A 19,016-nucleotide genomic window follows, 5' to 3' on the forward strand; every position below is an offset into this window, starting at 1 on the left:
CTTGCTTTCCTTCGATTCGCTTGCATAATTAAAACAATGTGGTTTAACAAAAAAATCAAACTTAATTTTACATTAGCTCCAATCACAATTTGAATTGTTAACGATCATTTAGCTGTTCGCGCGAAGTCCGCAAACGTTAAATGAAGTTGTTAACTGATAGCGAAATTAACGATGTTTGTTTCAAGTTGTGTAGATTTGCTGTTGTCCTGTTTCCATCTTTTTTACCACAAGATGAGATGCCTATGTTTAAAATCTCATAAATTCATTTGATTAGATGTTATTTGTTATACCATGATCATGGGTACCAATGATCATGGGTATTGGAGAATCGTGAGCATTCGTGAATATAGTGACGGCGCCACACATTATTTGATTTTAATTATGCCGTTAGTCGTCTAGTCAGATTTTTTTATATTGTATTTCGTAAAGGTATCGTAAAAGTTTACCCAACGTAGCGAGTTCTTGTCCATGGTATCATTAACGAGTACTGTAACGTACCAATTTGTCTTCACCAAATGCGCATTACGGCAATAAATGTCTCGTTCAATGATGTTCGAATCCGAATATTTGAAAATCCATAAACCCCTAATACAATCGTTGGAAGAGCTGAACAAACCAAAGGACATAAAGTAGAGCCAAATCCAGACAAGGAATGAGAACTTTGTATGCAGCAGACCAACTTTTAAAACTTGCCAGATTGATATATCAAATTTTATGGTAAAGATATTTAAAGCTTATAGGAAGGAACTTTACTGTGATCACTAAATATTTACAAATATAGAAATATGATAAGGAATTATGTAATCTACTACCTATAACTAGACATGGATACCAAACGTAAAAGACGTGCACTTAATTCGATTCTTGTTTCAATATTTATTGCGCAGCTCATAGCATTTGTTGTCATATCGTTACACGAGGATCATAAAAGGGAAATACTGCAGAGTAAATTGGAAACAAAACGTGAACTCCTTCACAATATATCGACGACTTGTAAAATTAAGGTAAAGTAAGTACATCTAAGAACAATTATGTCAATTTAAGACAGATAAAGTATAGTCAATATACTAGTATAACCTAAGCTTTCTGAAAGTAAGGGAGGAAATAATACTTCAAAATGACCGTTTTCTATCAATGGAGAGAAACGCTACTTATACCGTGTTACTGAAATAAAAAAAAATTGTTAAAGGCATATTGGTACTTTTGACACAATTCAAATAGTATTTAGCCAACAGAATAAATGAATTTAAAAAAAAAAATCATTTAACTTAAGAAATACAATGAATTACGAAAATTGTTGTTCACCAGATGCAAAAGTTTCTAAAGAAAGTAGTCATTTTACTATCATCACCAGTACACCAGTATGTTTAAACGAAAGGGAATAGTTATTCCATTTTTCACTTATTCAGCGCTAAAATCTTATTCTCATTTTTGTTTTGATTTTGAAGAATTGTAACCTTTATGTGATTAAAAGATATTTGCTTATATATTTGTTCAGTCAAACATTCTTTCAACTTCGAAAGGCAACAGTAAGATTGTGTATGCAAATGTAAATAAGAAATCGTTGCAGTCTCAATGACCATGGTATAATTATAGCATTTCCTAGAGAGAAAAAAATTGCCAAAAAAGTATTGAATAGCATTACTTGGCATTTCAAACTATAAGACTGGTAACTTTGATAACGGGAATATTCATTCTCTTCAATTTTCATTATATTAATTGCAAAAATCGACAAAAAACATTCGTTTTGCTTTTCTAATTATCTCAGCTCGTCTCTAGCTTGTGTCAAGGTTATGATTGTTTAGTATGTTGACGCAAGTTTTAAAAAAAAATCAAAATCTTTGAAAATACAATTTTGTTCATGTCTCTTTACTTTTAGCTAAATGTTTCTTCGTTAATTATAGATACATGATCTTCACAAAATTTTGAGTTCACTTGTTGGTTCAGCGGAAACATTTAATGACAATAATGTCACCCATGTGTTTTCACGAAGGCAGGCATTCAGTGGTATTCAGAGCACAATACAAAAAGAGGTAAATAATGTCTAGTTTTAACTTTTTTATTGATAATCAAAATAAAAGTTGATAGAATACTAATATCGTACACAAATTAAATTAAATCAAAATTTGTTTCACTGTTTACATCAAAAATTTAAATGACATAAAAGTTATCCTCTTCATCTCAACATTACAAAGCTGAAAACAACATGATTAATCTTTAAAAAAAAACCAGACGAATACTTTCATCTTATTCACAACAACATCCTTATCTATTAAAATTATAAAAAAGCAGTATTTATTTCATCCAGGAAACCTTATTGGAGAAGACATGTGGCAATGACACTAAGATATGCCTGCGAGGTACAAACTTATATCCTTTTTAAACTAAGTATTAATAGAAAGTTTAAACTTAGTCGTTGGTCGTCTGATGATAAATTGTGTCTTTGAAATCAAATATAAAACATATATCTAAAATAGTGGTTTCCTATAAAACATTAGCTTTCCATGCACATGTTTTAAGAAGGAAGATAAATCAGATGTATGTTTGGAAAAGAGAGGTGAAAGATGCAAAAGAAAAATTCAAACTCATAAGTTTAAAATAAACTGACGACACCATGGGATAATCTCGAATATATACCAAAGGAAAAAAAACAGTATACAAATTGATTGATTGATTGATTGGAGTTTAAAGCCACGTACAGCACCATTGCACTATTTCTTGCTGGTCAGTCTTTAATTGTGGAGGAATCTGGAATTCCCAGGAAAAACAACCGACCTTCTTGTCAACTCAGTTTGGAGTCGGCGCACCTGTCACGTGTGGAATTCGAATTCACAACCTCTATATTTACAGGCTAACGATACAGCAGTTGGACTCATGAATTAGACCACTTGTCAAACGAGGCTCCTCAGTATACAAAAAAAATATAATTAACCGAAAATCCTCAATAGAACTGTACATATAACTTAAGATATCAATTTTGTTAATCATACATAATATTGTTGATTTTTCTTAACGTAGAGCATACATAAAATACAGACATGAAAAGTGAGAATTGTTTTCTTTAATGTTGGGGTTGATTTTAAAAGTTTTGTCATACTGATCTAAATAAACAAAAATGAAGAAAATGTATGGGACTGTAATTTTATTTATCGAGCTGCTTTGGAAAATGACGTCATCGACTGTCAGTAAATGAAGAAAAGTATACATATTTTATCGCATCCTTGACGTTACGCCATTTCAAGAATGGGAAGAAAAGATCACTCCTATTTGACACGATACTCGATAGGGCAAACGGTTTTCGCTTCAGTATTGTTCATTAATTTCTTCTAATGTTAATGAGTGTTGTCTGGTAATAATCATTCGTTGTCCCTCTCGTCTTAAACTAACGAAATAGCAGACATTTAATGTATTCAACTACAGGTTTGTCAAAGCAGCGGGAAGATAAACGTAGCCAATGTGCAAAACAAAATAAGTGCATGTTGTTTTGAATAAATGTTTCCGGTCCAATGTATATAATACAGTGAAATTCTATAATCCTGATACCTTTGATAGCTACTAGTAATACCATTTTGATATTCTTTTATAGGAACAAAAGGAGAAAATGGACAAATGGGAGAAAAGGGTATAGCTTTCAATTTCTGGTTATTTCTACATCACATATTTGAATGTTTTTAATATTAAACCATGCAAATTCAGACAAAATAAATATACCGTTGTAAATTCCTGATAACCTTATTTGAAAGATTTTTTTACAAAGGGTCGACGTTGAAAGTACATATGTAAAATGAAAAAAGTAAAATGTGACCAACTTTTTTTAGATAATTTAAATGGTGTTGTATTTCTTCTATTAATACATATTTTCAAATATAAGGTCACCTTGGCCTCAAAGGTGGATTTGGAGTTCAGGGCATTAAAGGATTAAGAGGCGGAGAAGGAACAAAAGGCTATCCAGGAAACAAAGGCCCAAATGGTATCATAGGAAGAAAGGGCATAAAAGGTGATAATGGATACTATGGATATATAGGACTCAAAGGAGAAGCTGGAACAAAGGGAGAAAATGGAAAAAACGGTCAAAGTGGTATGCATGGACCGAAAGGAGAAACAGGGTCCATTGGTGGAAAAGGAATTCAAGGAAACAAAGGTTCACCTGGAAATAAAGGGTCAACAGGAGTTAATGGTGACCAGGGTATAATTTTGTTTTTAATATCTAACGGTTAAAATTTAAAAAATTGTTTATCACAAACTAAATAATATTACTAGAAATACAAGTAATGCATAAAAGAAAATGTTAGTGTTTGAGATGAAACTTTGCTCATGAAATTAATGACTGATTGATTAATTAATGCTTGTTAGATGTGTAATCGAAATTGTTTTTGCTTAATTAATTTATGACTTTTGAACAGAGGTATATTACTGTTGCTTTTATTCATGGCACAGAAGTAACAGACAGTTTTTAAATCTTTAGTATATTTCGGCAATGATTTTAATACCTAAATTCAAACACGAGCACGGTCAATAGAACTAAGTGTTTAATGTAAGTAAAGAAATACTATGAAGTGTGACATACTCTGCACTGAACTCTAGTTAATTCTATAAATTCAGCTATCTTAAGTTAATGTTTCTTTTCGGTTTAGGTAACTTTGGATCCAAGGGTCAAATAGGTATTACAGGTCTGGAAGGAATAACAGCAAATACCACGACACAATGCGATTGCATACGTAAGTAAAACGTTTGTTATTTTGATTCTGATTCCGTTTGGTTATTATCTTTTGCTTTGTTTATATCTTCTTGTCGTCAACTTCTTGTGCTTTATAAGAACAGAGATAAAGAGAATTTTATTACGAGCAAATGTCTATCAAAAACAGAGAGGACATATCAATAGTTTAGGTAGAAACATTGTTTATCGTAAGTACACTTGGGTTAAAAGATATCTTTCTATATAGGATAACTTAATTGAATCAACCTATCTTTAAAAATTGCAAATCCTATATACCATGTCGATCTTGTAGATTTTGAGTTACAATGAACACACAGTATCATATTCATCGAAAAGTCGACTTTCTATCTGAACTGTCTGAATTTACAGAACGTTACCACCAAGTGTATATAAATTGCAGTATCTATCTAGTTAGGTGTACTTATAAAATTGTTATATATATTCGCTGACAAAGCTAAGTTTGAGCCAAACTTGTGTTCTGTGTACCTCTCGCCAAAGGGTTCTTGGAGTTGTTAGTCCTTTCCAAATACCTTTCAATTATCAATTATCTCCTTAATAACGTCCTTATCTTTCATCGCCTTATTCAGCAACAGCTATTGATTTTTGTATCCTATATTCAGATGTTTTTAAAAAGTATAAAACAAAATCTACCTCATTCCCACATTTTTTTCGGCAAATAAAAAAAAACCTTTATCTGTATTGTTAATCAAATAATCTATTCTATTGATAAATTTTCTTTGCAGGTAGTTCTACGTTTCATTTTACCGACCCAACAAACACTACAGTTACTTTCCCCGAGGGAAGTTTTGAAGTTTTGAACTGTTCATCAGAAGGACCAAAAGACATGAACTTTTCTATTGTTAAAGATGGTGTATGCAATACATTTAATGGTACACAACATTTCATGTTTAACAGCACAAAGTTTTCCGATGCTGGGACTTATGTTTGTATGATCTCTTTGAATGGTGAAAGAAAAACAAAGACAATTGAAGTTGCCATTACAGGTTAGTATATTTTGACTAAATCAGTTCGTTGAAGTTTTTGCTGATGAGTCATTTATTACAATTATTATTGCACCTCTTTGTTTGATATAATTCTTAATTTGTTCATGTGACAACAAGTTGTATGTGTTAGTTTACGTACAGTTATATTGATATTGGTCATATCGTGCAAACAGTTCCTCTCATTCCGGTGCTTGTGAGATAATTTGTCTTCTTGAGACGACAAACAGCAGTAAATCACTCTTCCGTTGCATTTATTCCATTAGCCATATGCATACATGTACTGATTTAAATTCAAATTAAGAAGCGATGGCCTTTACGACTCTGCACTTTATTACCTGAATACATTACGGTCATGTAAAGTCAAAGTATTGGATCCAATGATACCAAGAACATCGTTTGAAACCATTATGTAACTATAAAGTTTTACTGACGATATAACTTCCATCTTCACAAACTTAGGATTTTAAATTTTGATCAATATGAATAACAGATGTCGTAAAGAAATTCCATAGTAAGAAATTTCTTTAAATCGAATTGTCACCATTTTGATGACATTTTCTACTTCAGGAAATGCCTGTTCCAAGTCGGGAATTAATCAGTTGTTTTCTTCATTTGCTTGATTGTGTTTAAGCTTCGATTTTGCAATTTGACAAAGGACTTTCCGTTTTGAATTTTCCTCGGAATTCGGGAATTTTTGTTATTTTACCTTTTAATTATTTTCATCATCTTAGGACGAAACGTGTGTGATTTTGAGAATGGATTGTGTGATTGGACACAAGATGCTGCTAATGACACGAATAATTGGATTCTTCATTCTGGAAATACGCCGTCAAGTAGAACCGGTCCTGACGTCGATCACACATTGGGAAATAGTAAGTTTAACATCCTAAGTTTTCAAGTTATAGTTTGCTTGTGTCATCGCGATTAAGACCTCAGTAGTATAATTATATTCAATATATTTTGGTAACTTCGGAATATACAGAGATTCATTGCTTGTACATCTATCATTTATGTTATTTTTAAATGTTACCGTCATGAACGTGCATTAACAATTTACGACTGGAAGTTAACCAAACAACAACAGATACAATTAATGATCCTGTCAATTATATATATATTTCGTTTCTGTATACAAAATGTAAGCTGCATTACATAATGCTATGTGGAGAAAAACAATTTCTAACATACAAACGTATGAAATCTGTAAAAATAATTTTACATCAAATAGTATTGGATCATTGTCAAAGTAAAGTATTTTTTATCTTTAAGAACCATTTACATACACTGTTGAATATCTCGAGAATGACTTTGAGGATACAATACTGACAACATTTCTTTAATATAGGTACAGGACACTATTTATATTTGGAGGCGTCAAGCACACCCATCGGGGATAATGCCATATTAAAGTCTCAAACTTTGTCGTCCTCAGCGTATTGCCTATCTTTTAGCTACCATATGTATGGAAACAGAATGGGAAGTATGAATGTATATGTTCAGGTGAATATTCCAGGTTTATTTTGTAACCAAAAGGCGAGATGCTTATACAGTTAATTCATTTACAGTCATTGAGAAATTTTTTCCCTATGAAAATAAACTCATAATAGAAAGCTGGATTGAAAAAAATCGCCAGTACATTCGTGTACAAATATTTATCAATATGGACTTTTGGCGATGTCAATACGTTATATGTGGATTTATTCGGATTGTATTGACCGAGTACTCAGGGCGAGGTTCAATATAACTAACAGGTTCATATATAACATCGTCTGAGTGAAAGTCCTTAATTAATATTTATCATATATTTAGTAGGAAATACAGTAGTTTTGAATATTTGATAAATAGCCTGCTGTTTAATCCATATCGCGCAACTTTGATGGACACCCTTTATCACACCCCTTCCTACCCTTTATTGCACCCCTACTTTTTTTCTTTTTTTTTTTAAATACAGTCAGTTTTTATTATGTAACCTTATGAAATATTTCCGCAAATTTATTGAGTGAAGACATCGTTTGGCATGTGACGTCACGAACGTCAAGTTTTCATATTTTTTGGCACACTAAATGTAACTATAAAAAATACAAAACACACAAAAAAATACAATAAACAAAATATTTTTAAAACAACAGCACGCAAATCGTAAGCCAGGTGCTACGGATAGGTAATTGAGCAGTTCTTTTAAGTCTTTTAAAACAAAACAGAAAAGTAGAACTGAAGGTAACCCAGTGCTATGGATCAGAAAACAGTTCATATAATATAATACTCTCCTGTTGAAATATATGATAAAGCGTATAAAACATCGCAAAATCCGTATCACATGCCGTATCACCCTCGACGAATATCATCCCTCGGGCTGATATTGGTGTCTCGGGATGATACGACATATGATACAGATGTTACCATGTATTATTCTCTATATATTACATGTATAAATAGTGTAAGTTTAAAAATGATATTGACTTGATGTTACTATTTTTGGAAATGGTATTGACTTGATTTTACAATTTTTAGTAAGATAGAGTCAATATTTTTTCTAAATACAAAATGTATAGGTAACATGGGGTCACTATGTCAAAATAGTGAATAAGTATAAAATTTATCTTGGACAACACATGACCAAATAAACCAACGAGAAACATAAAAATTAAACCATATGTATAACATTTTAAAAATCTCTATTATCTACAATTTCTTCTTTGAAAAACTGTGCGACGGACATATAAATAACTTGGATCCGTCTAGTATTGGAAACGGTATCATGTGTTTAAATATCACCCAATTCATTTTATCAAAGGTTTTTTTCACATGTGTCTTGGACAGTTTCAAATCAGTATGGATCAAATATTTTGGAAGGAGTTATGCCCCTTGGAAATTCGAATTGTATAAAACAATTTCATGTTAGCCTTTTTAAGCTTATATTTCTTGTAGCATAGTTAGGAAAAACATACAAGCTTGATAATAGTAATGTCTTGGACGAGTTCAAAATTCAATGTTGATCGGTTATCCCCAAAGAAGTGATGTCCCTTTCAATATAAATTGTATATTTTTTATAAATTGCATTGTTGCTTTAATGCCTACATCATAGTCAGATTTAAAAAAAACTAATGTCAGAGGTATATAAGTGAGGTCTTGAAAAACAAATCAGTTCAGATCAACTATTTTAAAAGGAGTTATGTCCCTTTGAAATGTAATTCATATTGAATATCTCATTGTCAGCACTCTAACACCTACATTTTATGTTGGTAAATATATCAAAGGTTTCAATCAGCAAGATGTTGAAATCGTTCAATATCTAGTGATAATCGATTCTGTTTTAGGAGTTATGCCCCTGTACTGGGAAAAAGACATCAAATGGAACGTAACATTGTTACATATATCGATTTTCTAGTCGGATGTTTATGGAAAAGTTTAAAGAAACTAAACATACTGTTGTTTGCTCTATGGTCGGGTGGTTGTCGCTTTGACATATTCACCATTTCCTTTCTCAATTTTAATTTTATATTGTTTTGGATTTGTTGACATATAAAATTGATGCAACAGTTGAAGACATTCAATGCTATTCTTTACTTCAATCTTTTTATATACTCCATAGGACTGCAATAATCCAAAATTACAAACAATTTGGAGCAAAAATGGAGATAAAGGACAAGCTTGGATGAATGCATGTATATACATCAGTAAACGTCAACAAGACTATCAGTTAGCTATTGAAGCAGTAAGAGGATCTGGTTACTATAGTGATATGGCCATAGATGATATGGTCATTTCAGCCGTAGCTGATAATCAGAATTGTACTTGTTTCAATATAGGTAAATAAACATTGCTCTGAGAAACTGTGAGGGCTTGTTATATTATGTCAATGTCTGCATTAATAGTAGTAAATCAAGAGTTTTTATTCTTTCAAAAAATGTGATTAAATAACAAGTAATTTATAAGATTTAAAAAAAAAAATAGTATTTTAAACTAAACGTAATAAAATCATGAAATAAAGATGGGGATAGAGGACAAATTGTTTAAAGGTACAACAGAATTCCTAACATCTGAACAAAAAGTTAAGAACAGATGTTGTGTTATTAAAGTTTTCTGTTAAAAAATATGGAAAATCAATTTTGATTTAGGAGTACAAATCTATGATTCATTGCTTGTTTAAAGGCTTTATCTAGGTTCATAAACTCTCCATTTTTTAACAAGGTTTTGATTTTCAAGAATTTGGGCCTCGAGCATCAGTGAAGATACATTTATTGTCGAAATGCGCATCTAGTGTGGAAAGTTTCGAACCGTTAATGTAGTTCAGTCATAATTTCAAGAATCGTTGAAATTGATAAAAAAAGGAGTATTTTCAAAGACAAAAGCATATTTTTGATCATCATTTGTCTGACGATATAGCAAATATATGAGTTTGTATAATAGGGTTCTATTTCATCACTCAAATAGTAAAGGAACTATAAATCTATTGTGTAACGTTTATTTGTATCATAATATAATTTAAATGTAAGAAGTTCTTGCCGTAGAAAAGCTGCAAGATAGCTATGAAAATGCAACACTGCTTAAAACTAATTAGACAAATGTTTAAAGTCTGCAATAGACGAAATGCGCGTCTTTCAAGCATATCAAAAACCTAATAACTTTGATATATATTTTAGATTATGATGACTACTGTGATTTTGACAATGATTTATGTCATTGGAAGCAAGGCACGGTAGATAATTTAGACTGGACCCGAAACGAAGGACCAACTCCTTCTATGCAAACTGGACCATCGATTGACCATACCTCTGGTATTTTTATTAAATTTTCTCCAATTTTTAGTGATTACAATTTTAATGACAAAGCGCATTGCATTCAGTTAGTACCGTGCACAAATTTCAAGCTATATTATGTTTCAAAAACGAGAGTAGACACCAAGGAGTCCAATAAAAAACAGAGTAGACACCAAGGAGTCCAATAAAAAACGAGAGCAGACACCAAGGAGTCCAATAAAAAACGAGGGTAGACACCAAGGAGTCCAATGGAAAACGAGAGTAGACATCAAGGAGTCCTATAAAAAAACGAGGGTAGACACCAAGGAGTCCAATAAAAAACGAGGGTAGACACAAAAGAGTAGACACCAAGGAGTCCAATAAAAAACGAGAGCAGACACCAAGGAGTCCAATAAAAAACGAGGGTAGACACCAAGGAGTCCAATGAAAAACGAGAGTAGACATCAAGGAGTCCTATAAAAAACGAGGGTAGACACCAAGGAGTCCAATAAAAAAACGAGGGTAGACACCAAGGAGTCCAATAAAAAACAGAGTAGACACCAAGGAGTCCAATAAAAGACGAGAGTAGACACCAAGGAGTCCAATAAAAAACCAGAGTAGACACCAAGGAGTCCAATAAAAAACGAGGGTAGACACCAAGGAGTCCAATAAAAAACGAGGGTAGACACCAAGGAGTCCAATAAAAAATGAGAGTAGACACCAAGGAGTCCAATAAAAAACGAGAGTAGACACCAAGGAGGCCAATAAAAAACGAGGGTAGACACCAAGGAGTCCAATAAAAAACGAGAGTAGACACCAAGGAGTCCAATTAAAAACGAGGGTAGACACCAAGGAGTCCAATAAAAAACGAGAGTAGACACCAAGGAGTCCAATAAAAAAACGAGAGTAGACACCAAGGAGTCCAATAAAAAACGAGAGTAGACACCAAGGAGTCCAATAGAAAACAGACAACACCCTAACCAAAAGGAAAACGATTTAAACTGACGACGGATTTAACAAAGGAAATAGAATTGATCTATAATGAGCTCAAATGTAAAATTGTCCCCAACTGGTTAGTAGAGTAATTCCAAATTAACAATATACATCACACCAAACATGTCAAATTTATTATAATTTGTTGACTGGTTCTCAGAAAACGTGTCTTCATATTTCATATTAGTGGCTCCACTGTTATTACATTAAGTCACACATATAGACAGATTGATAAGTGATATTTTAATAAAGGTTTTAAAGACACTATTGAGATAAAAGTTATGTTATTTGTGTTATGTCTAAATATTTTAGGACTAGGATATTATCTATACCTAGAAAGTAATAATCATAATGGACAAAAAGCAGAGCTTATATCAGAATATATCCAAGGCACAATGGATTACTGTTTATCATTGTTTTATCACATGCTTGGTGTGGGTATTGGACATTTAGATATTTTCAAAGAGGTACGTGTGATTTTACTTCATTAACATATCAATATCACAGTTAGGTATCCATCTTTTAATGTTTATATTAAAATGATTGTTAACATAACTTTCATAGCAGCAATTGTTTCCACTGAAATATAACTGTTGACTCATCGTAAATATTGAATTTATTAGTATAGTGATTACAAAACTTAAGATAGATAAAGAACTGTTGTCGGACAAGATTTTAGCTCAGGGAAAAATATTTAATAGTTTGTCCTGTCGTTTACAGTTGACCCTTGAGTATGGGGATTACACAAAGACCGAACGGTGAAATATAGTACATCTACATCATTTAACTTTGTTGGATGGTTGTCTCATTGGCATACGACATCTTTTGATTTTAAATCAATCTTTGAATGCTGCTTGGAATAATGTCTCGATCAGAAACATAACATGTCATATATGACTACATAAAGAGTGTTTTAATATGAGCGGAAGGTGTACGAGGCTTAGAAACCTCATAACATTATGAACACTTGTCACTTGTCTATCGTGTTACTGTTCCTGCGTTTCATAGGGGAAGGCAATCGATTTGGCTTTCAAATTTTCTTTGCACCTATATCATTCTTATTAAAAAGGGTTATCACATCCTATTTATCCGCCATGAGAACTCATTTATCATAAACATTTCCTTAAAGGACATCAAATTAAGACCATATATATATGTAGCAGGATCTTTGAATATTTACTTTATCGGTACTAACATTGATTTTGTTTGTGATGAGTCAAAACAGAACTAAAATGTTCATCTATACAAAACTTTACGACAAAAGAGATGATTTCAGCTTCCAAATTGTGAATTTTCCATTTCTATGTATCAAAATTCCAGCAGCGCCTATATTAGATTAGATTAAATTAACTACGTGTTAATATGTTTGAAAATTTAAACTGTTTTTAAATAATAAATGCATCTTTAAAAGTTTACCCTCATACATAGTATTGTCCAGCTGCCAGTGAATCAAGAAATAGCTGTTCAGGTGTTCACAGTTCAAATTTTCAGATGTATATGTTGTTCATTTCTTCACATGACCCTTCAAGATTTCTATTTTGGATTATTATTTGCAATGTTTGAAATCTATTGGTATCATTGTGCATACAATATTGGATTTATTTTATTTGAATTCACTTCTCAGACTTTTTATAGCAATTATGCTTCTTAAAATGGGACTTGTTTTTTCCAAGAATTTATTTTCATGAAGGTATCAAGGAGGAAATAATTTATTTAACCTGTTTTGTGGGGCTTACATATGATCATGTACATGTAAAATTCGAAATAATTTTGGTGTGTACCTTGTAGTGATTTTTCTTTGAAATCTACTATAATAATAGTAGGACTTTTGTGCATAAAATGCAGTGTTCACTCAATTTTCATAAGATGGGATTTAGTTATGTTAAAGATTAAAAAATTTCAAAACTGGAATTACAGTAGGAGATAAAGTGTGAGTTCAACCTACATGTTTCTGTGGCTTTAAATGGGATTTTGAAAACATTGATTATTAATTTGGGATCTATTACAAAGATGATTCACCATTTAAATGGGATCTTGGAAATGAAATAAAATGTTGAATTAATGCAGTGGATATACTCTAATCAAGTGATAAAGTGAGAAAAAAAAAAAGTAAAATATTCCAAAATATTCCTAACGTGAGGGTATGTTTTAAGTGAATGTGAAATTGAAAATAATCATTATAAAATTCTGGATTAGATATTGTTTAATTTGGACATATATCATAGGAAATGAAATAAAAATGTATACTGTGGATATAGTAAAATCAAGTGATATAGTAAAAATATGAATAAAATATTACAAAATATTTGTAAAGTGAGGGTACAATGTATCTATTTTTTATATAATAATGGAAATGATCAACAAATAACAAGATTCTGAATTATATAAAGATTCTGCACCTGTTTTATTGGGATGTTTATTATGGGAAATTAAACAGAATGTACTATGGATATAGAATAAAATATAGTGACATAGTGAAAAATGTGAGAAAAAAATCCAAAAAGTTAAAATTAGGAAAATATTTAAAATCTTTGGAATTCTGGATGTTTTTAATTTTTCAATATGCATAAAAAATTTGTACATGTCAATATGTATTCATCAAATTTTGGAAATATTAAATTTAGTAAGGTTTCCACAAGAGCAAAAGCATTTATATTGAGTTATCTCCCATTCGAAAAGGCCAAAGTGATATAAACAAAAAGAAGTTTTTTCAACAATAAAAATGAAATAATGTAGCGATCGAAGTGAGTGAATGGATTATTTGGGGTACCAAACACACCTAGTATTTGGCTATGCAAACATTACGATAAAATGTAGTGCATTATAGGCCATGCAATTATAACCCTAGAAGAAAATGAAAAACATGGGAACGTTTTTTTTTTTTTTTATTAAATCAGAAGTTTCAACAAATATTTAATAAATCTTTTTCTGATATAGAATTTTAGGTAAATATTAGATAAATAATATATATTTGGGATTTAAAACAATGAAAACCAAAAATATTTTCTTCCCTATCAATTTCTAAAAAGAATAATCCTAGGTAAAGAAATTCTCAAGGAAAGAAGCATGCTGTAAGGTAGATTTAAATCTAACAATACCAACTGGTCAACTTAAATGTCCCTATTGTATTGTCAATTTTAAAATCAGGTTGAGCTATTATCAATAGGTAAAGTTTTACAATAACACCCACAGTCAACTCACTGTAATTGTTTTTCAATTTGTCATCTCAGGACATTCATACCTGAGTATTCGGTATGTGTTTTGCTCATTGTTGAAGGCCGAACGCTATCCTATCATTGCTTATATCCGCTGTACCTCATTTTATTCTTCCAATGCCTGTAAATAATTGTAGTAAAATGTTAAAATCTGAACTACTCGACAACTCGTATTAAAGATTCATTCCATAATTACACAATAATACAGCTAGCGTTTTGTCAGAATATTCTGGCCAGATTTCAAAATTAACATCTCATTGAATTACTCCAAGTTAAATTTTCCACTCGTTACATTACTCAAATCGTATGTAAAAGACCAAATTATGCTTTTAACTTGTAGACATGTTGATAAAAAGTCCTTTAAACAGGTTCCATCATATAGCAAGTTAATATCCTTTAACAACAGTAGCTGTTCAATCTAAAATATCATATATGAAACATATTTCAAACGGAATTTATTTATTTAAGGAATGACTGTACTATTTTTATGTTTATGAAGAAATTACATAAAAATGTGGTGTACACTGAATAACTCGCGTAGCAGGTTATGTTAGAGTGTGCACCACATTTTTTTATGTTATTTCGCATAGACAGAAAAAATATTACAGTTATTTCTTATAATTTAGTTCTAATTACCATTTTGAAATGGCGTAAACCATAAAAAAACGTTGATCACGTCACGGTCACATGACTTAGTTATGTCTATGAGGTGATAGACGAAACAACGTCAACCTTTCAGAAGACGCATTACATCCAAAATTTCATTAAAATGTATTAAAATGTAAACGAAACTCCGAGTTAAAATCAAACACAAAAATTAATCTCTTAGGATTTTTGTCGAGCCTGCAACTTTTGTTGCAGAAAGCTCGACATAGGGATAGTGATCCGGCGGCGGCGGCGGTGTTAGCTCACTTCTTAAAAGCTATATATTTTAGAAGGTGGAAGACCTGGATGCTTCATATTTTGTATATAAAAGCCTCATGTTACGAAGTTTCCGTCAGTCACATGTCCATTGTCCTTGACCTCATTTTCATGGTTCAGTGGCCACTTGAAAAAAAAGTTCAGATTTTTTGCAATGTTAAATTCTCTCTAACTGTAAGTAATAGGATAACTATATTTAGTATGTGCGTACTTTGCAAGGTCCTCATGCCCATCAGACAGTTTTCACTTGACCTCAACCACATTTCATGGATCAGTGAACAAGGTTAAGTTTTGATGGTCAAGTCCATATCTCAGATACTATAAGCAATAGGTCTAGTATATTCGGTGTATGGAAGGACTGTAAGGCGTACATGTCCAACTGGCAGGTGTCATCTGACCTTGACCTCATTTTCATGGTTCAGTGGTTATAGTTAAGTTTTTGTGTTTTGGTCTGTTTTTCTCATACTTTATGCAATAGGTCTACTATATTTGTTGTATGGAATGATTGTAAGGTGGACATTTCTAGCGGACAGGTGTCATTTGACCTTGACCTCATTTTCATGGTTCAGTGGTTATAGTTAAGTTTTTGTGTTTTGGTCTGTTTTTCTCATACTTTATGCAATAGGTTTACTATATTTGTTGTATGGAATGATTGTAAGGTGTACATGTCTAGCGGGCAGATGTCATCTGACCTTGACCTCATTTTCATGGTTAAGTGGTCAAAGTTAAGTTTTTGAGTTTTGGTCTTTTTATTTAATACTATATGTCATAGGTCAACTATATTTTGTGTATGGAAATATTTTATGATCTATATGTCGGTCGTGCAGGTTTTATTTGACCTTGACCTGGTTTTCAAGGTTCATTGCTCAGTGTTAAGTTTTTGTGTTTTGGTCTATTTTCTTAAACTATAAGAAATAGGTCAACTATATGTGTTGTATGGTAGCATTGTTAGCTGTACATGTCTGCCTGGCATATGGTTCAACTGACCTTGACCTCATTTTCATGGTTCATGTTAAGTCTATGTGACAGTCGTAATAAAGCTTTAGATTTAGGAGTATCAACATAATATCAATGATTAGTAAAGAAGGCGAGACATTTCTGTGTGTGCACTCTTGTTATAATTCTTCAGGTAACAATTGATATCATTGTTTTTTACAGGTTCAACAGATAAGTGGAAGTACAACTAGATACAAGCTGTTATCACTGACAGGCAATAAAGGGGATGCATGGTTGGAGCAGAAGTTATCGATTACATCACTATCAACTTTCCGTATAGTATTATCAGGTACATTAGGTGGGGATACAAGTGATATGGCAGTTGATGATATAAGGATAAAATCAGGACAATGCAAATAGGTGAAATTATATTATCGATGAATAAATTTTAAAGGATATTTTATTTTATCTTGTCGTGTTTATAGGTTAAAGTTTATTCGTATTCCGGACATATTGGATGGATGTTCTAGCAAGACGCCTTGACAAGCTTAATTATCGATCTAAATTGCCTACATCAGTATATTCTTCAAATTTGTATTTATTAAAGTCTGAAACTTGTAGTGCATGCACGATGTTTGCGGATTAAGTTTTGTATTACCTATATTGTGTTACATTTCAATGTCGTGTTTCTGTTGTGTCGTAGTTCTCCTCTTATATTTAATGTGCTTCCCTCAGTTTTAGTTTGTAACCCAGATTTTTTTTTTCTCAAACGATTTAGGAAATCTGAACAGCGGTATACTACTGTTGCCATTATTTGTTATTTTGCGTAATTTTCTCTGATTGTCTCATAAGCATCAATAATAAAATGTAAGATTGGAGACTGCAGACACCTAGTCAATTGCTAACTGTCTTGAAAAAATGTTATATTAAAAAAAAATACGATAGAAGGAATAGTTTGTAGTGATTTAAATGTAACTTACATCTAGTGAATAAGAGACAATAGTATGGCCACCATGTTGAATACTGGTGAATTCATTTTTGATGTATAAGATGACAAAATAAGGGATAATCGTTTAAACTCAATACGGAGCGAGACGGGTTGGGTTTTTGCTATGTCATCCGATTTATTCTTTGAAATAACTCTAAAGTGAGAAAAACACATTCGACAGAGTACAGACTATTATTGTTTCGACAGCAAAAATTATTTAGTGATAAAATAAGACAAAACTTTTAGGAATTTTGGTCCTCAATGCTCTTCAACTTCGTACTTTATTTGGCCTTTTTAACTATTTTCGATTCGAGCGTCGCTGATGAGCCTTTTGAAGACGAAGCGCGCGGTTGGCGTATATATAAAATTTAGTCCTGGTATCTATGGTAAGTTTATTTACAAGCAGTATATGATATATGACGGTAACTACTTAGTTTTTTGCAGCGTCGATTTTAACCGATAATGCTTATAGACTAACCCGAGTCAAAACCGTCCCTTGATCTGTACTCTCACTCGCTATGGGCTTAATTGTTACGATAAAAACGCGTCACAAATCTTATTTTGATTGGTATTCTGCGTACGAGATGGCCAATCATTTGAAAGCTTAATGTAATCGAGATAGGTAAATTCGGAGGTAATTCCTAAAGATTCATTCACGTTTTGCATTTACTACGCTTTCATGCGTTAAAGTAGCCGATTATAAGACCTTATAACGATAAATTATTTAGATTACTGATAAGCCTGCTTGATTACTATCAATGGCATTGCCGGTACCATTTTCCCTGCACCAGAAACGCTTTTCAAAAACAAATGTCTCTTCGATGATGCTCGAGGCCAAATAATTTGAAAAATTCGAAACAAATGAAAATACGATTTTCTTGAAAACAAAAAAGGACAAAATAATTTAGTGCTTTGTATGAGAGAGATTTCTTCATTTAAGATAATTTACGTTTTTCATGCCAGTACCGAAGTTCTGGCTCCTGTGTTGGTTAAATCCTCCGGGACAAACAGTCCACTAGCAGAGGTATAAACACAGTTGAAGTTAAAACATTGAAGGCACCAATTGTTCTGCACTAGATGTATGTCGACACATATTCGTTTAGTAAATTTAAACTCTGATATATATTTGAGTCGATCAAGGTTCAATGAATTTTGGTGTTTAATGAATAGCTTGTTCAATATTTTAGTTAGTGTGACAATAAAGCTGACCTTTTAAAGTTTCAAGCTGATTTTGCAACCACTGGGTCGATGCCACTGCTGTTGGAGTTTTATTTCCCCGAGGGTATCACCAGTCCAGTAGTCAGCACTTCTGTGTTGACTTGAGTTATCATTGATATGTTTATTATAACAAATTAACTGTTAACAAAATTTTGAATTTTTGAAAAACTAAGGCTTTTCTACCTCAGGAATAGATTACCTTAGCTGTATTTGGCAAAACTTTTAGGAATTTTTGGTCCTCAATGCTCTTCAACATTGTATTTTTTTTGGCTGTTTATGCATTTT

General features: G+C 32.0%; 1 protein-coding gene across 1 annotated transcript; it reads left to right on the plus strand.

Annotated features, from left to right (window-relative positions):
- Nucleotides 1-806: 806 nt before the first annotated feature.
- LOC139513516 (uncharacterized) lies at nt 807-16,983 on the plus strand. Its single transcript, XM_071302111.1, has 13 exons — nt 807-1,004; nt 1,905-2,033; nt 2,309-2,360; nt 3,587-3,622; nt 3,872-4,186; nt 4,635-4,718; nt 5,461-5,721; nt 6,453-6,593; nt 7,067-7,221; nt 9,314-9,530; nt 10,365-10,499; nt 11,766-11,920; nt 16,748-16,983. The coding sequence occupies exons 1-13, from the start codon at nt 825-827 to the stop codon at nt 16,943-16,945; spliced, it is 2,058 nt and encodes a 685-aa protein (XP_071158212.1). The 5' UTR covers nt 807-824; the 3' UTR covers nt 16,946-16,983.
- The last annotated feature ends 2,033 nt before the right edge of the window (nt 16,984-19,016 follow it).

The sequence above is a fragment of the Mytilus edulis genome, chromosome 2 (assembly GCF_963676685.1).
Source record: "Mytilus edulis chromosome 2, xbMytEdul2.2, whole genome shotgun sequence".
Classification (NCBI taxonomy): domain Eukaryota; kingdom Metazoa; phylum Mollusca; class Bivalvia; order Mytilida; family Mytilidae; genus Mytilus; species Mytilus edulis.